General features: G+C 50.5%; 1 protein-coding gene across 4 annotated transcripts; it reads right to left on the minus strand.

Moving 5' to 3' along the window:
* Positions 1 to 493: 493 nt before the first annotated feature.
* Positions 494 to 16366, minus strand: USP11 (ubiquitin specific peptidase 11). 4 transcript variants are annotated; one of them, XM_088028811.1, is made up of 21 exons: positions 16163 to 16366; positions 8883 to 8992; positions 8576 to 8706; positions 8176 to 8293; positions 7645 to 7790; positions 7458 to 7519; positions 7233 to 7332; positions 6696 to 6869; positions 6446 to 6604; positions 5884 to 6108; positions 5665 to 5748; positions 5473 to 5567; positions 4271 to 4477; positions 3530 to 3582; positions 3131 to 3388; positions 2987 to 3057; positions 2678 to 2790; positions 1581 to 1730; positions 1362 to 1477; positions 1103 to 1191; positions 494 to 1014 (listed from the first exon to the last, which is right to left on the minus strand). In XM_088028811.1, exons 1-21 carry the CDS (start codon positions 16306 to 16308, stop codon positions 877 to 879), a joined length of 2745 nt encoding a protein of 914 aa, XP_087884937.1. In that variant the 5' UTR covers positions 16309 to 16366; the 3' UTR covers positions 494 to 876. The 4 variants fall into 4 exon arrangements, with proteins under 4 accessions (XP_087884937.1, XP_027969149.2, XP_087884938.1 ...); XM_028113348.2 differs by having other exon boundaries at positions 3146 to 3391; XM_088028812.1 differs by having other exon boundaries at positions 3146 to 3388; positions 16163 to 16363.
* Positions 16367 to 19453: the final 3087 nt, after the last annotated feature.

Genomic DNA, 19453 nt, shown 5'->3' on the forward strand with positions numbered 1-19453 from the left:
TGTCCAGAAACCACACATTTGCCCACAGGGATGCCTGTCTGTTCCAGGGGTACGTTTCCCACATCCGCCGTAGGGCAGGCCATGTCCACAGAAAGATTTCTGTCTTGGGTCCAGAGAGGTCCAACGCCCCCTCCGGGAACCAACACCAGTGTTAACGAATGGGGTGTGCTGATCTGGCAGAACCTGGGCAATTACTTGATCTCTGTACCTCAGTTTACCCATCTGAAACTGGAGATGACAACTCCCACACGAGACCGTTGTGAGGATTGTGAGTCAGTGTGTAAAGTGCTCAGGAAAACCCTGGGCACGCGGTTAGTGCTGAGAATCGTGTCTGGCGTTCAGATGGTGCTAACAAATACCCCCAAAATGGTGCTCGACAAGCACTCGGCACGGCATTCATCACACAACCTGGCATTCGGTAAGCACACGCAAGCACACAGGCATCCAACCGGCGCTCGGGAACCACCTGGGGAAAAAAAACCACACCGCCAAGGAACACACTGGCACTTTATATATACACAGCGGAAGGTACAGGGTCTCGATAAGAAAATACACTCTGTGTTCAGGTGCACCCCACCACCACCCCCTCAGAACAGCCCAGGTTGAGGACAGAGGGAAGGGGACAACCATAAATAGAGAATAGAAGGGAAGGTTAATGCTCTAAGGGGCAAACACAGGCGGGGAACACACTGCCGGGAGGAGACACGACCTCTGCTTCCCCGGGAGAGAGCAATACAGCGGCACGAGAACAGTAGCCACAACTAAGCCTGCGATGCCTGGCACGGGGCGCCTAACACGGGTAAGGGGGGGGTGGGGCGGGGGCGGGAAGGAAGAGAGCGGAGATGGCTTCCTTCCCTGCGGCAGGGCCGGGGCCCCTCAGTTTACATCCATGAACTCAGAGTTGGGCGGGGGGCCGCAGGCAGGGGATGCTGGGGGCTCAGCTAAGCCGGGCTGGGGCTGCAGGCGACGCGCCACATCCTGGCGTTGGTAGAAGAGAACATAGGCTGCCTTGGACTGCGGCGAGAGGACAGGAGTCAGTGTGGACCGGCTGGCTGCGGGATGGGGGTCGGGAGGAGGGGAGGGGGGAGGAGGGAACGCCCACCTCAATCTGGTTCTCAGTTACGGGTGAGACGCTGTTGTCATCGAAGTAGTGCCACTGGCCACTGTCCTTGTTGCAGGCAAATGTCGTGTCTGCAAGAGAGGGGTGCTGTCCACATCTACTCCCCTGCCCCCGAGAGCTTCCCACGTTCCCGCCCCACTCCGCCCACCATGACAACCTGGCCCCCCGCTCACTTATCTGTCATACACGGGATATCCTGCCCCCCGACCCCGGGCCAGCCCTGCCACAGCCCGGCACATACAGTGTCCGTCACGCAGGCCCCCATAATGGTTGGAAACCGCAATGAGATCGTATTTGTACAGCTCTGGCGCCGACTCGTTCTGCGGCTTGATGACAAACTCGGAGAAGTCCAAGTCCCTGCCGGGGAGGACAGGGTTACTCCCAGGGCGCCCCTTCTCCGCTCCTTGCCCCCTCCCCACCCACCGCCACCCAACCACCCTGCTCTGGCCCCAGCCCAGACCGGATAGGAAACTCCACAAGGGTGTCCAGCTTCTCGCGGGAGAACTTCGTGTAGGAAAAGCGCTTCAGGTGGATGATGAGCGTCTCAGGGAGCATCCACAGGTCCAGCTTCTTGGTGGCCAGCTGGTGCTGCTTGCAGGTGGGGCAGTACCTGCAAACAAGAGCCCGAGTCAGCACACAAGACACTCGCTGAGCACCTACTGCATGCTCTTTGTTCTGTGGGGCCCCCACGGGCCCCGTCTGATCCACAGAGACGCTGCTCTTCCTTCCAGCCCGCCCATTACTCCGGTCGGCTCTCTCCACGTGTTTAAAATCCTGCCATTCATCAGGTACTATCTACCTGCCCAGGCTACCACGCTTTTACACTAGTGTGTGTTTTGCTTTCGTTTCTGGTCCATGAGATGCTCGTCTTATTTTAGAGCCTGCCTCTGTCCCTCTACTTCTCCATTTTACCTACTCACTCACTTGCCAGGTACTTACCGACCACCTACTGCCGAGTCCTGTGGCCACTACTTTGTACTTCTGTCCCTCCCTGCCCCACGGAAATGTTGCTCTAGTTTCTGAGACCGGTTTTATCTTTTCAGTTGTCCCCTTATATTTTGTTCATCCTGCAAGGAGCTACTGAGCGCCTCCTGCACCCGCCCCCCCACCATTATAATCAGAGAGAAGAGACACACAACAGATACTTAAAAGTCTTCACCCTCAAGGGTTTACTCTAATGGAAAAAAACAGAGAATGAGCAAAAGGGGATCTAGGACATGCCAACAAGTGGTATTACCGAGCTAGGAAGAGGGAGCCTGGGGAGGGAAGAGAAGGAGGGATGGCTTGGGGGGAGTGGCTTCTAACAGGGTAGTAAGAGAGACCTCTGATAAGCTGACGTTTGATCAGAGACCTGAGCAAAACGAAGGAGTCCGGTCCTGCAGGTAACCGGGCTGGAAGGAGGGACAAACGGGCAAAGGCTCTCAAGTGGGACTAAGCCTGTGTGTTGGTGGCCAGAGCAGCAGGAAAGGTCCGAGTGAGGGATATTTGCAGGTAAGAGCGATCTGGGCAGGGGGTCCTACCCAGCTACACCCCAGAGGCCCCAGCCTGGTCCCTCACCAGGGATTTTCCTTCTCTAGAGTCTCGACAGTGGTGAAGAGCTCAATGCACTCCTGCAGCCGCACGGGAGCCTTCTTCAGCACGTACCCGACACAGTCGTGCTTCACATAGCCCTAGGCCAGGAGTGAGGACAGCGCATGAGAGGGGGCGGGGGCAGAAGACACGTGCCCCGTGGTGAAGGACATGGACCCCGAAGCTAGGAATCTGAGGCCCTGGGAACCCTGCGGTCGTGGCTTGGAGGTGGGAGGGGCGGGGGTGAAGGGTTGTGGGGTGGAGGCAGGGGACGCAAGCAACCGGGATCTTGTTTACCTCAGCCTCCACCTCGTCATAGTAACGCTTCTTCATCTCTGGCTCCCAGTCGATGGCAATGTACGGCTGGGCTGGGGGCGAGGGAGGTGGTCATGGGCCCTGCTGCCAAGGAAACCCCCCTCCCGCCTCCCAACCCTGGCTCACAGCTGAAGGAGACACCATGGGTATCCTCGTTGAAGGTCGAGCGGTCGCTGGTCCCGTTGGAGTTCACTGTCTGCAGGGTGAACAGGTGCTTGCGCCGCGCCCTCTGGGGCCAGTGAGATGGTCCAGGGGAGTTGTCCACGGGGGCCCGGCTCCCGCCCGCGACTCCGGAACTGGGCCCAGCCTGCTCCGGCCCAGAATCTTGGGAGCTGCCCCCAGCCACATGTCCCGGCTTGGGCATGCTGTCCTTATCCTCCATGTCTGCTGGGGCGGGCGGGGGGGGGGCACGGGTCCGTGTGAGCTCCAGGCGGCCCACCCGCCGGCCCCACTGACCCTCCCTCGGGCCCTGGCGCGGCCCGTGCAGACCCTCACCCTTGTCAGTCGTCTCTCCCTCCCCCTCACCTTTCTCATCCCCGTCGTCCTCGTCATCCGAGCTGGGTCTGGTCACATAGCGCCTGCCGAGAGAGCACAGGAGACTCTGGAGGAGGGGCACGAGGCCAGGGCGGCCAGGGCCCAGGATTCTACTTTGCTTCCGATGGGAAGCCACCAGCAAAGCCCCACACAAGCGGTCGTTCATGCTGAGCCTGGAAGGTCTCAAGAGATGACACAGAAATGCACGAAGAGGTGGCTTGACAAGGTAGGGCCTCGTGAGCCACGGCTAAGGAGTACGGACCTTAAGTACGGTGAGCCACCTTAAATAAACACACCATCAACTGCAAACTTTGATCATGGCAGACCTCTGAGCAATGGACTTGTTAGTGCAACACGAAGGAGAGATTAAGTCAGAGAGCGCACTGCTGTTTGCCTCGCCAGGGACTCTGGATTTTAGGCACAGTGGAAATCTCTTCGTAAAAACCCAAATAACCGCGCCTCACCAAGGACCGGGTACTCAAGTACGAGACAAAGTCGTGTGTATTTTATCCATTCTGTTGACCCCCGTTATCCCCAACACCCAGGAGAGGCAGTGGCAAAGCCAGAGGTTTAGACCAAGAAAAAAAAAAAAACCTCCAAGTTCCTCTCTGGCCACGTTAAGCTTAGCTGTCTTTTGGAAGTGGAAGACGGTTGGCAATAAGCAGCTCGACACCCAGGTCTGAGTTCAGACTCCACCTCCCCCCACCCCGGCCCCCCAAAAGGCAGACTCACGAGAGGCGGTAGAGCAGGATGTGATAGAGGGCATCCCAGGAGAGCCGGTCACGGGGCACCGACACCAGGAGCGGGTGCCCAAAGAGCATGAGGCCGTAGTAAGAGTTGTTGTAGTCCCGGGCTGGGGTGCGCTCCCGCAGGTAGATAGGAAGCACGACGTCCTCCCTGGAGTTCTCACCAATAGCAGACCTGCCTGACACCTCGTATCTGTAGGGGGTGAACGTCGGGTCACACCTGATCAGGACACGCCAGAGGGACTCGGGGACTCTGCCCCACTTGCTTCATCCACCCACCCCTCACGGCCTGAAAATATTTCTTTAAAGGGTCTGAAGAGCCACCCCGTGTTTGGTGCTTTACAGACTGGTAGATGGTACAACACTTTGTTTGCGTGATGTTTTACAAAGCGCTCTGGTGGTAAGAACGCACTGAGGAGAATAACAGAAATTTTTAGTGACGAAGGGATCTAAAACCATTTTCTTTTTGGAAAACGCTCCTTGGTTTAAAAAGACTTTCTCTACTCAGGATGCACTTTCTATTTTATTTTTATTTTTTTAGAGATTTATTTATTTATTTGAGAGAACAAGCGAGAGAGAGAGAGCGCGCGCACACAAGTGCAAGTGGGGGGAGAGGCAGAGGGAAAGAATCTCAAGCAGAGCCCCCCCTCCCCCCCCCCACTGAGCACAGAGCCTGATGCGGGGCTCCATCTCACAACCATGAGATCATGACCTGAGCCAAAATCACGAGTCGGATGTTTAACTAACTGAGCCACCCAGGCGCCCCTGCCCTTTCTATTTTAGTTATCCAAAGATTTCAAGTTTATTCTGAATACTCTTGTGTTCAGAAAATATCTTAGTGTTCCCTATTTCCAAAACCCCTTTTGGTTTTTGAGGACTGCAATAGGAGTAAGGAACGAGCTTCGAGCACCTGGTACATAGGAGGTACTCAGTGACTGCTAAATATAACGAAGAAGAAACAGGAGCCTTCATCATGTAACAAGAAAGAAAACACCCAAGAACACCCTGTATAAGGATGTCTCACCCACCCCACTGACAGCCCCAAGCCTCCTGCCCTACTAAGGCCCATGACCAAAGCCCTGCACAAGGCAGGTGCCCTGTGAGTCAGGCCAAAGGGGGGGGCAGGGAAGTTGGTTAAGAGGAGGAGATTCCTGAGGAACCCCTAAATCTCCTGGTCCCCTCACTCACATGAAAATATCATCTCGGTCCAAGATGCTGCTCAGAGACTCCTCCAGCTGGTAGATCTTATAGAAGCGGTGACTGAAGACATCGGCCACCATCATCTGGGAACGGAATGCAGAGGAGGCTGGTCAGTCTGCAAGGTCTCCCTGGGCCCCCTGCCCCTAAATCCCACCCTCCCTGTGCCTCCAAGAGCCTCACCCTCTCTGGCGACATGCCAGTGTGTTTGGCCAGAGCCACACACAGATCTGAGATCTTGCCCTTCTTGGGGACCACGAGCCGGTGCTGAGGGAGAAACGGTGTCCACAAAAGAGCAGAAGGGGGTGTGCTAAGTCAGTGTGGGCAACATTAAGGTATAGCAGAGTCATCAGACTCTGACTACATCCCTTGTTACGTTCCCATGTCACCATGACCCCATACCTGCTCTGGCTTGCGGCGAGGATCCATGGAGACAAAGAAGACCTCCATGACCCTCTTGTGGCTGACAGGCAGTGGGACACTGAGGTAGCAGAAGGGGTCGAAGGTCACAGACACGTTGCCACAATCCGGGCACACCAGCGTGGACTTGAAGAGACCGTGGAAAGTGTCCACGATCACAGAATCATTCCGCCGTTTGTGGTTCTGCCAGGCCTCCTGAGCGACCTCCTGTTGAGAGTGTCATGTTGGGTGATAAGGCTTGCCTGGGGCAGGGGAAACCGTAGTTCGAGGTGGATGTGAATAGGGATGAAGTCAAGGTGAGGGCCATGGCAAAGTCCAGAGACAGTTACAGCTAGGGCTATCTGGAGGCTGTGCTCATGGTCAGGCTGGGGTTTCTTTGGGTAGGAGGGTTAACTCTGGGCGGGAGCCCGGGCTGGGACTAGGGTTGGAGATGAGGTCAGGTGGGGTGTGGGATACCCCAGGGAGGCCATAGGATCCCCGGAGCAAAGGCCCTGGTGGCTTTAATGGAGCTCTCAGCATAGAGTTCTCTGAGGAGTGCCCTCACCTGATCTGGCCGCCCAGCAGCATCGCACAACTCTACATATTCCTTCTTCTTGACACGATTGAGGTCCTCATGCAGCCCATCCAGGAGGAACGACAGCAGCTCCTGTGAGTCATGCTGTTGGTAGCCCAGAAACTGGGACGCAAAGTGGCCGACCTTGGTCTGAGAAGATGGGCAGGGTGGTCAGAGCGATAGGGACTCGGGGGTGGGGGTGGGGGGGCGTGGGCAGGGGCAGCCCAGGCCCGAGTCACACCTTGAACACATGAGGCACGATGGACCGGTGGTGGCCAGACCAGGCCTGCTTCACCAGGTCCGCGTAGGCCTCTGCGATCTCCCCCTTCATGCCCAGCGGGTTGCAGAAGTTGAGCTCCTCCAGGTAGTGGTTTTTGAGGAAGTACTCGGTGAGCTGTGGCACATTGCTGAGGCACTGCAGGAGGCAGGGCCCGGGAAAATGAGGCAGAGGAGAGGAGAGAGGGGTGACCAAGGTGGAGACAGAGAGAAGGAAGCAAAGAGGAAGGAGAGAGAAAGGGGGGACAAAAAGGTGGGGGAGAGAAGGCAGCAGCATTTCGAGAAAAGGAAGAACGTGGTGACAAAGGAAGAGAAGAACCGGGAAACGGGCAAGCAGAGGGAGAAGGTACTGATGTTTCAGGGAGGACCGTGGGCACGTCAAGTCCGACGTGTGGGGCCCCAGCTTCCAACCTGACCCCTTGCCCTGCAGTCCCCCTCCCCAATCCTTGTCACTTGAAGCCCACCCCTGCAGCTGTGCCAGACACAGCTCTACTCGCCCAACCTGCAGGGCCGAGTTCATGAAGCACGTGTTGCCCAGGTTGGTGAGACCACAGATGCCTGGCTGGCCCTGGAATTCCTCATCCTCCTCCAACGCAGTGTTCCTAGGGTGGAGGGGAAACGGTTATCAGCTGAAGGCCAAAGACGTGCAGGTGAAATGGGCTCATGAACTCAGTCATCCTGCCTACTGGGGGGACCCCGCTCTGAGCCAGACACTCTAGGGGCTTACACAGCCTGTGGCTGGGCACTGGGCCAAGTGCCATCCTTGTTTCGGGTCTCCATGATGACCACCTGGGTTGAGGAAGAGAAAAGAAAAGCAGGAAAGGCACTCATGGGAGGGCCCATGGGCACCTCACCCTCACTTCCCCCAACCTGAGAGCACGGGTGGTGAGCAGGAGGGCCCTCCCCACCCTCACCTGCCCAGTCTTGAGGGCAGCGTCAAGAAGCGTGACGCGTGTGTTGCACAATCTCTCAAAAGAGCCCTCTGCGTTCTTGATCCACAGCCGCGTCTCTTCCTGGGGGCTCACCAGAAATTGCTCTCGGGCAGTGCGCAAAACGAGGTCTGTCGAAGGTGGCAGAGCACACTCAAGGTCTTCCTGAGACCCTGAATGATCGACCCATCTCAGCATCAGCCCCTGACTCATCCTCACAGACTGGGCACACTTTGGTCAATACCTTGTGTCCCCGAACGCTCTCCGAATGACAGATGCCCGCTCGGGACTTGAGACCCCCAGCCTGCCATACCACCTAAGCCACGGGAATGCAGCTCGCACCCCGCCTCAGGACTCTAGGGCACCCCCTCAGGGCCTCCGCCCAACTTGATCAATACCTTCTTGGTCCTCCAAAGTCTGACCGATGCTTCCTCAGTCGGCCACAGCCAAAGCCCAGGTATTCTTAGGTCACTGAGCCGTGGGAAGGCTGCCTCATTCTGCGGCCCTCAGACTCACCAACAGAATCTGTGTGGCTGAATTGAGCAATGTGAGGTGTGTCCATATCACTGTGCCGGACAAGCAGCAGTTCTACTGGGTACACTTCGACCTTCTGGACGCTGGGCAGCTCCACAACCTGGAAGGTGGAGGGGTGCGTACACGGGCGCACCCACAGAACACAGACACACAGACGCAGGCACGACGACCTCTAAGATCAGAGGAACATGCACGCAGACGCACGCACACCTGGCACACACTAAGATACTTGAGGGGACAGGAGCACAGACAAGCTGTTATCTACACAGCATACGTGGAGACCCAGGTACACACTGGTCTAGACCCATCCTGGGCCTACAAGGCCTTTCTCCTAATCCATCCCCCGAGAACCTACCCCGAGCACCCTTCCCATCTGCTATACCTTGCGTTCAATGGGGGGCTGGCCATGCTCTAGACCGTACCAGTCGACCAGGTAATGCCAAGCAGCCGCCGGGAGCAGCACATAGTCTTCACCTTCCACTAGACCCTTCTTGAGGCGCCAGTTTACCTGGTCTGCCGGGGGCAGAGGAAGGTGGCAGAGGAAGAATCAGGGAAGGAAAGTGGTTAAGTCACTCTGGCCATCTCACCAATGACATAATTCAGTGAAGAGGCTTACGATCGTTTGTTTAAGTACAGAGGGGACAAGAACTCCAGGGCTTGGCTGGGGTGGGGAGGGAGAGGCCTGGTACCTTCAAAGAGGTCAGCATTATTGATGCAGCCAGGGAAGGTGCCGGAGTCCTGGTCTCCTCCCTGCACGTACACTTCCCACTGTTTGTACCAGTGCTGCTCCACGAGGAACCTGGACCAGACAGGTAACAAGGGTGTCACATGGTTACCTGGAGTTAGTGGTACCACTTCCCATGGTTATGAGACTAAAAGGATCAACACACTGCAAGTCGACATGACAAATTTCACGTACACCTAAAACTAATACCTTGTTGTATGTCAATTATATCTCAAAAATGGGAAATCTCTCCTAGAACTCAACATGAAAAAACAAAAGCTTCCCCATCATATAAAAATAATTAGAAGCAAAATTTATTCAGCGAAACTCAGGTTTGAATATATTACCTAATTTCTTAGGACACTAAGAGATTTGATTAAAAAACAGAAAATGGCAAAACCCCAAACAAAACAAGACAAAACAAACCACAAACCCACATCCATGGTGCCAGGAAATAATGAGGTTTTATTACAGAACAAAGAATTAGGCTGAAAATTACCCGTTATTTACAGCTAATGTTTTAAAGATTTAGCTATTAAGTGTGCAGTGTTTGTAAAGGATATATAAAGAATGAGAAATGAATTATTAAATTCTGGAAACGTGCTCAGAAACTGAGAAGAATTTAAAATGCTAAAAGAAATCACAAGGTTTTCCTTCAAAGACTGCATCTCACCATTTTTCGTCATTTTTGATTTGAGGATTTATTTTAGCTTTATAATAGATCTCCGAGCTTATTTTATTCATTGATTTGAGAGAGAGACAGAGATAGTGAGAGAGCGCAGGAGCGGGGAGGAGAGGGAGAAGCAGACTCCCTGCTGAGCAGGGAGCCCGAAGCGGGGCTCGATCCCAGGACCCCGGGATCATGACCTGAGCCGAAGGCAGATGCTTAACTGACTGAGACACCCAGGCGTCCCTCTATGTTTTTTAATTGTGGCAAAAAGCAGCACATACCATTAAAATTTACCATCTGAACCATTTATTTAATTTTTTAAGATTTTATTTATTTGAGAGAGAGAGAGAGACAGCGAGGGAGGCAACACAAGCAGAGGGAGAAGCAGGCTTCCCGCTGAGCAGAGCGCCCGATGTGGGGCTCGATCCCAGGACCCTGGGATCATGACCTGAACCATTTTAAAGTGTACAGCTTGGCCAGCTCTCTTTTAAAAGAGAAACTCCTATGTGCACGACACCTAGGATAAACATTCAGGACTGCTGAGGCCTGCCCCTGTAAAATGTCATGAGCAATTCTCAAGTCCAGAAAAGACTTGACATAGAATAAAAATGCTAAATGAATGTCAGCAGTTACTGTTTCAGTCCCAGGGCCTGGACCTCAGAGCTTACATACAGAGACACACAACCCCGGTCCCACACTCACTCACAAACCTGCTCTGCTATGGGATTTTTGACACATAAGAGGCTATCCCAGATAGTTAACTGCCTCAAATAAACACTTTTTTAAAATATTACTCTCACGCTGTAGTGATCAGTGTTCCAGCAATTTAACCCCATCAATGGGATTCTTTTAAAATGGCAACTTTTCTTGTGTTCATAAAAGGATGAGAGAGGTGAGGGGGGATGGAGGCCTAGAAAACCTTGCAATCGTCACAAGTCCCCCAGACAGACACATATTTTGGTGGGGTTTTGTTGTTTTGTTTTTGCTGCACTGACCCCCCTGCACGTCACTCGTACTAGGAACACACACCCTCCCTGCCCCAGTGGCCTATGCCACAAATCTCCCAACACTCTTCTGGAATACCCCATCCCTGACCCCTACCCCTCCGCCACTCATACCTGCAAACCCACCTCTGCCCTTCCCTGAGGCTTTCACTGCCTCCACTGACAGTCTTGTGAGGTTAACTTCTTCCCTAAAGCTCCTTTAGGGTTACTGGGACTTTCAACGCAAGGGGAGGCACTACTCAACTTTTTTAAGAGCAGATTTTTAAGGAAAATTAACATTAAAACCACTCTGTAGCATACACCTGAAACTAATGTAACACAGTGTATCAACTATACTTCAATTTAAAAAAAAATTACCCTGCAGCAGTAAGCAAAACCCTTCGTACCTGGCTACAACCTGAATCTCTAAAGTCTTCACAGGAGCCTGAAGTTTTATACCAATTTTCACAGAATAAGAACACCAGATTTCGCCAATTCAGAGACACTTTAAAAATGTTTAACATCTCTGAAATTGGGATGTCTCATAATCTGTCCGCCCAGATGGCAGTCATGACAGAGTTGTCATTGTCTGATAGGGAAGCACCCACATTATTAGATTTACCCCTAGGTATCTGACTTGGGAGGATGCGATCATAAAAGGTATCTTTTAAATTTTAATTTTCCAGTTTCTTCCTGTTAGTATATAGAAATACAACAGATCATGCTAAAGTCACTTATGTTTGTGTTTCCTCAACTTTGCTGAAATGCTTATGAAATATGTGCCTATGGAAAAAATTACTAAACAATGTTTTTTGTCCTCGGGTTTTCTCTCGTGTCTGAAGAAAATTGGTTACACTGGTTAAGATAACAATATACATAACAGGTCGATTATACTAGATACAATAATCAGAGAGAAATAGAAATATGGATATAAATGAGGAAGTAGGATTTCCCATTTTTTTTCTGTTTATTAAAAGCTTTGTTAGCCTATTCAGATGGTAAATGTAATACTATGTTGTTCTAAGTTTATTATTTATATATCCGTATAAGCCTAAATAGATGTACATAGAGGCATATAAATGAATCCTTTACTATAAATTGTTACATCAATAATGTACCAAAGGAGGAAAATTAGAATTCGGGCCTTTTCTGTCCAATGTCATTATTTTATGCCCAGATTATAAGTTCCTTTTTTATCACCAAATTATTAACTCTTGGTGTTTTCTGACATCAAAAAAGTTAAGCTTCTAATCATCTTTGTTATTTATCACTGCGTTTTTACAAAGTTGACTATAAGTATTTTTTTGTCCTTACTTCAATTTATATCTTTTTTTCCTAACAACTATTCTTGATTTGTCTTTCCCCAATTCTGAATAATAATACTGTTCAAATGTTCTTTTATGGCTAAACTATGTCTGGGAGATAACACAAAGATTTACTCCATTGCCCCATAAAAGGAATGGCAACAGGCATAATTAGGTTTATTCAAAAGTCTCCAAATTTCAATGAATTTAAAATTTTTATAAAAGCTCTTTCATTTTCCAAACTTAACATTTTCTTTAAATTTTATTAAGTTTTTAACTTTAATTTAGTACAGTTAACACAGAGTTAGTTTCAGGTGTACAATATAGTGACTCAACAATTCTATACATTACTCAGTGGTCGTGGTAAGTGTACTCTTTCACAAACTCGGTATTTTTGGGGCACCTGGGTGGCTCAGTCGTTAAGCGTCTGCCTTCGGCTCAGGTCATGATCCCAGGGTGCTGGGATCGAGCCCCGCATCAGGCTCCCTGCTCCGCGGGGAGCCTGCTTCTCCCTCTCCCGCTGCCCCTGCTTGTGTTCCTGCTCTCTCTCTGTGTCAAATAAATAAAATCTTAAAAAAAAAAAAACTCGGTATTTTTTAAAGACGACAAATCAAAAAGGAAGTTTATCTTCCTAGCTTAATTACATTAATCAGAATTAGAATTGCAAATATCTTTCAATAATTGCGTATTTTTCAAGCTAAAAAGCATATTCATGTTCAAGCAACAAAGAATGGTGCAGTTACTATCTACCAAAAGATTCCCCAGTCCAGGACCCTAAACTCACAAACTCTCTTCCCCCTGGTTCATGAAAAGTCTGAACAAGCACTAGGGGGACCGACTCAATGACAAGGGAATTGCCAGAGGCCTATTGTTTATTTCAGTCTTTCTTGAGATCCAGAAGTCAAGGCATATCCACCTTGTTTAAGAGCTATAGCAGCAATCATCAAGCAAACGTGAAAATTGTTGATTTGGTTCTAACGTCTTTACCCTCAATGGTCCCCTGTGCTGTGCAGGCTTCTCCACTGACAGAAAACCCTCAACATTCCTAGGCTAGTCCTTAACCTCTAATGGAACACGGTCACTTTCCCTTCACACATCTCCATCCACTCTGCAATACTGAACCCAGCCACACTCCTTCCTTTACCTGAACAAAGAACCCCTTGCCTGCTTACCTTCTAGGAAACTACCCGCACCCTGCACAAACCTTCTAGAGACTCCCTCCACTCTCCCTGATTTAATTATGTTTGTAGGTGGTTCATCCTTAAAAAGAAAAACTGGAATTTGCCAAGAAAGCTTTATTATCATAGATTTGAATTTACTCTTAAAATAGAAACTTCTAGAAATTAAATCAGTTCAGAAGGCCAAATTACTTGCCCTTGCCCAGATCTGCCAGCTGACAAAAAGAAGGTGCAAAATATTAATACTGATATTATATGATTTGGGGATTTAGTCCATGACTTCGAAATGCTTTGTAAACACAAATTTCCTGACCACTGCAGCAAACCTCTATAAAATGAAAAGCAAATTAAAGAACCTTGAGATGCTTTGCTCTCACCTAAGTAGATCAGCATTTAAAAAATGGAGGTAAGGTAAAACGCTTCACATCAGCCACAATTGCAGAGATGAACTGGCTTCAATACTGAACCAACATTGGTGGGGTAATTTTTTTTTATTGACAGAACATAATTTTAAAAAATTCACATAAAATTAACCATTTTCAAGTGAACAGTTCGGTGGCATTTAGTACATTCACAATATTGTGCAACCACGACCTCTATCTAGTTCCAAAACATTTTCAACACCCCAAAAGGAAACCCATACCCGTGAGGTAATTTTAAAGGGTACTGTCACCAGGACGCTGTAAAGGGAGGATGCGGCAGGAAGAGAAGCCCCCAACCCTGTCTGAACACATCCAAATGAACTATAAAAAACGTTCCAGTTACTGTTGTTTATTCTCAGGATGGAATGAAGCTTTTCCTTGCTGGAGAGCTACAGCGCAACAGTTAAAAAAAAAAGGTTTCTTACTCCCTATTGGGGGAATCTCAACTTGTCTCTGTACTCTCCAGTAACAGGGATACATGTATCTCACTAGCACAGTGATTAGAAACTCTGTAAAATGAGCAAACCTCACTCAGAAAAGCCCTCAGGTGAGAGCATGCCCGCGGTGTGAGAGGAACAGTAACAGTCCAATATGGCCGGATGGAGAGAGTTTGGGGGGTGGGGGGGCGGTGGTAATCAAAGGCGAGATCAGAGAAGCAATCAGCCAGGGACCAGCCTCGCTAGTCATTGTAAGAATGTTACCATTTACACTGCACGAGATGGGAAGCTGTTAAAACGTTTTGAGGAATGTTTTTAAAAGAATTACTGTGTACCGAAAGAGAAAAATAGTATCTTTACAGTGGAGAAACAGGGCAGATACCACCTTCACCAAATGATCAAGGCTAACGTCACCAATGACGTCATGTGGATACCATGTACCACCTGATATGATGCGAAGGGCACACCGCAGGCATCTAGTATGGTTTCACATATATCCTCCATAAAATGAAAGCTTAGACCACAAATACTACTTAGGGATGCGTACAGAAGTGGGAAAAGCGTTAACAAATTGAAAAATTCAGGGTAATAGTGGCGCAGGGAGCGGGATTTTCATCCGAGGGGCACAGGATTTCTTAAGCTAACAGTCTGAATCTTAACCTGAATGGTGAAATTCACAAATTTTTGTTTTATTATTCTTTAATTTTTTTTACTCTGAAATAAACTCAGAAAAATTGCAAAAATAATATAAAGAATTCCCGTATACCCTTCATCCAGATTCCCCAAATTTTTAACATTTTTGCCATTCGCCCGATCATTGTTTCTTTAAATACATCTTCATATACGCTATTTTTTCCAACCATTTGCGAGTAAGCGGCTTACACGATGGTTCTTTATCCGTAAAAATTTCGGTATGTATTCCCTTAAAAAAAAAGATACTCTCTTTCATAACCACAATACAATTATCCAAAGCAAGAAATTATCACTACTAATATCTAATCTACAAGTCTCAGTCAAATTTCACCAATTTTCCCATTAACATCTTTTACAGTAAAAAAGCGAAAATTAATTTTATGAGAAAAACCCCTGATTTTTTAAAAAATAATTTATTTTTTTTTCTGCTCCAGGATCCAATTCAGGATCACACATTGCATTTAGTTATCGTGACTCTTTAAATCCCATTAATTCCTTCAATCTGGAACAGTTCTTCATCCTTTGTCTTTCACGACCTTGAGATTTTTGAAGAGCACAGGCCGTTTATTTTTTACAGAATGTCCATCAATCTGGGCTACGTAAACGTTTTATGCAATCTTTTTAGGTCTTACGTATATCACAATTTAAACAATGAGATGCAACTCGGCGAGAAACAAAATAAACCCAGAAACAGTACATTTCAAGCACTGGTTAGCCAAAATCAGTAAAACAAGCTGATTTATCAAGATACGCATTGACATTTTTTTAAATAGCTATTTCTCCTGATTACAAAAACAAAACAGTACTAAAACAGAAAGCAAATGTAACATCGAAGGCCCCTCCCGTGCCAATCACCTGCACTTTCTCCCGTCCCGGGAAGAAGGCCTCGGCCAGAGGCAAAAACCTCGCCGCGTCACAAACTTTGCTCATTCGCAGGCGCCATTTTCTGCTTCACAGGCGCCACCTCCCCTCTGCAGTCTTTCCCCGGCCTCAGGACACGCCCCTCGGCCCACGTCACAAGCCTCGTTCCCAGGCGCCAGCTCCCTCTACCACGCAGGCTCCGAGTCCCTCCCTCCCGCCCACAGCCCTACGGCTCGGATTCCGCTCTTCTGCCTGACGTCATCCGCCTTGCTTAACTCTCAGGCTCCAGGCAACCGCAGGCCGTCCCTGCCGCCAGATGCTACTTAACGCCACGCAGACCACGCCCCTCGGCCTCGGCCGCCGAGACCGCCCTTTCCCAGGTTCCGAGTGTCATCACGCAGGCCCGGCCCCACCCACACGACCATTTCTTCTCAGGCCCCGCCCTCCCGCCGCTCCACAACAAACCCTCTCCTGTTCTCAGGCCTCCGGCGCCACCATACAGGCCCCGCCTCTTTCCCCGGACAAGGCGATCCACTCGCAGGCACTTCCCCGCCCCGCCCCTCCGGTCCTCCGTCCCACAAGCCACTCCCCCGCCCCCACGGCAGTTCCTCGGACCTCGGCCGTCACGTTCCCCCCACCGTCGCAAACGCCCCCACTTGTCCCCTCAGCCGAGGCTCTGCTTGCCGCCCTGCCTCACCAGCTTTCGCCGGCCCGCAGTGGACGCTCTCGCCCACTCTCGCCGTTCTCGATCTGGCGCCGCTGGCTCTCAAGGCCCGGCACGTTTTCGCGCTGCGACTCTCGGTCCTCGGCCGCAGCCGCCACATTCGCTGCGACCGCCGCCATCACCGTTCGCCCTCTTCTCACAGCTACCGCAGCTGGAGATAGGAAGAGGCCCCTCAACGGCCACTTCCGGATTCTGGTCCCGGAAACGGAAACAGAGCCCCCCAAACAGCCAGGGGGCTCCTGCCATCTTGGAAAGGGACCCCACACTCGGACGCGCGGAGGGGCTACGCGGGCATCGGACTCTGGGCGGGGATCTCGGTGGCCAATGGGCGGGGTAAAACCTCCGGATGGGAAGAAAGACAAAGGTGCTTTGTAGGATTTTAACGCCATGTTGAGTCTGGGCAAAAAGTTGTGTGGAACGGTGGAGGCGGAGGTCCCCGATATGGACGAGAACATTTTGGGGAATGCTCAGGGACATAAAGGTTCCGGGCTTTCTCGGTCCCGTGCTCTGCTGGGGAACCGCGGCCCCTGCCCTGGGAGTTTTTGTTAGCCTGACCAGAATGCCCTACCTTCATTGCACTGCTCTTCTCTCGTCCATCAAAACCTGGTACAAAAAAGGTCACCACCCAGGCCTGCGGGCCGCTTCCCTGCCTGAACTAGATTTATTTTCTTGGCAAACGTGTTGAAGGCAAGTCAGCCTCAGGCCCAGTGTATTTGTTGGCGTTATAGCAATGATAACTAATAATTGGCCCTGTTTAAGTGCTTTATTGCATGTGAAGAGTAGCCTTAGGCAGTAGATAAATATCATGGTCACCTATGGACTTCAGTGGGGCAAGCTGAGGACCAGAAGCGTTAATTCATTTTGTTTGGGCTGGTAAATGGCTGAGCTGTGGTTCGAACTCAAGAGCTGTGACCTTAAGCACCAGGCCATAGATTCTCCGTCTGTGGTTCGAGTCTTCCTACTACTAGTTCAGACCTTCTCAGGAGCGTTCACAAAGTCAAAACTATTTTCACAATACTTTTTCATTGTCATTCTCTCTTGCGTGTGTGTGGAATATTCCGAGGCTACGTAAGCAAAAGCTCTTTGGACGTCCTCAATTTTTAAGACTATACGGGGATTGTGACCAAAAAGTTTGGAACCATTGCACCAGGCCAGGGGTTCTCAGCCTAGGCGCTACCGACATTTGTTATGGGAAGCATTGTAGCATATTTAGCTGCATCCCTGCCCTTTACCCACTGAATAGCAAGTTATCATGCCCTAATTGTCTCATTCCCAAAAGTGTCTCTAGACATTGTCAGTGTTCACTGGGCGGGGGGTGGGGGGGTGGAGATCACTGGTTGAGAACCACTGGACTAGGCTCTGCCATCCTTATCTTCTGGGGCTTCCAGCCCTACCTCTTGTTGATAACTTGAGTATTTCAGTCTCTGGCTCCCTGTATCTACCTGCCTGTTGGCTGCCCCCTAAGACAGGCTGGTGATTGTGGCTCTGGTTCAGTGACTTCCTTACCACCCATCCCCACAAGCAAGACCACAGCTTGCCTTCCCACACCTCTAGGCTGGTGCACACAGCTCCCTGGGCCTGAAGTGTCCAGAATACCCTCTTCCTGCACATTTTCAAACCCCACCCATCCACCGGACATCATAATTTACCTCTCTATTCAGTTAACCTCTGTAGAGCAGGGATTGTGTCTTTATTGCTGTGATTCCAGCCCCTAGCCCAGACCCGGCAGTGCTGAGGGGTTAAACTCGGTTGTGTAAACCCTGAGGGAGAAGAGAACAGCCCTTTCACCCCAGGGTCTCTATAATGGCACTGAGTTGGGTCTGGCACATGGCGAGTAGCTGCTCTTCAAGCCCAGCTGAATCTTGTCAGATTCTCGGAATTGCCTCTCCTCATTGCCCCTCTGCAGACTCCCCCTCCCCATTTACTGGGTAGCCTGTCCTTCCTACAATTCAACAAGAGGCCTCCCCTCCCCAGGCCTAGACTGTTTGGTTTCCTCACCTTCCAAAGGCCTACCACTTCCCAGAGCAGTTGTGTGAATTCTAGTCCTTTGAAGTCTGGCCTAGCAATCCTGCCTCCCTTTGCAAGGTCCTCATTTTCCCAGCCTCCCTTGCTGCCAGAGGTGGCCATATCATCTTACTCTAGCCACAGAATGGCCCTGGAGGTCTGTTGAGCTTGTGGAAGGTTCAGCCCTGTTACAAGGAAGTAAGACAGGAAGGATGTCCTGTTTGTTGCTTGCTTCCCCATCTCTGGGAACATGGCAGCCACCATGCAACCATAAGGCTGCAGGCTGAGATATCACCAAATGCTTACCACAGTGGAATGGTTAGAGGTCCTTGGGCCACCACCATTGGACTTTAGTAACCAGCCTTAGTTAGGCTTATTACCTGCAGTAGCCATTGCATCCTTCCTCAGGGTTATCTCACCCATGCCCAGGGTTTCTGTTACTTTCTGGACACCAATAATCCAAACTTCTAGTTCCATCCATCGATGGCCCCACTCCTGAATTTGACCCATTAAAGGATTCCCCCACCTCTCAGTGGTCCAAAATTTAGCCTCTCTCATACTCCCTCTCCAACTGGCCTGCCTCATGGTGTCCAGTTCTGACATGTGGTCATACTGGACCTCTCCTCCCTACCTCGTTTTATTGGGCCTTCCCAAGTGTCTTGCAAACAGCCCCTCTACGAACACCAGGCCCCACCACTATCTGGCTTCCTCATCCTCTTGGGTGAATCTCTTCTCTGCTTGATTCTTAATTCATCCTCTATTCAGCCTGCCCTACCTGCTTCAACTCAATGTTCCACTGTTGCGTGTGCAACCCCTCAGATGCCTTTCATAGTCATGCCATGTCCCTGGCCCAGCTCAGTGCTCTCCTAGATGATGGGGGCCAGTTATGAATTCTCCAAGGTCCCAGGACTCACCTTGGATTGAGCCCACCCCCACCCCTGCAGGGACTTGCAATCAGGTTTTTCACTTTAGACTTTTTAATATTTCATACAGCGATTATGGTGCATTCAGGAACCCAACCCCCCAAACCCCACTAGGAGGGCCCCCACCCCAGCCCTCCCACCCCATTTGAGGGCCCCAGGTTTAGAGTGGAGGACGGGGAGGTAACCACCCATCTGGGACTGACCCCAGAGACTGTCCCTGCCCTGCCTCACCCTCCCCAGGGGTTCAGGGATAACAGCTGGGCACAGACCCCCATGCATCCCTCTGCCCCTGCTTGTGCACATATACACACTATGGCTCCTTGAAGAGTTGGTCAGT

This window comes from Eumetopias jubatus, unplaced genomic scaffold (genome assembly GCF_037043125.1).
Source record: "Eumetopias jubatus isolate StellerSeaLion01/CBP00866 unplaced genomic scaffold, mEumJub1_p1.0 scaffold_11, whole genome shotgun sequence".
In the NCBI taxonomy this organism is placed as follows: domain Eukaryota; kingdom Metazoa; phylum Chordata; class Mammalia; order Carnivora; family Otariidae; genus Eumetopias; species Eumetopias jubatus.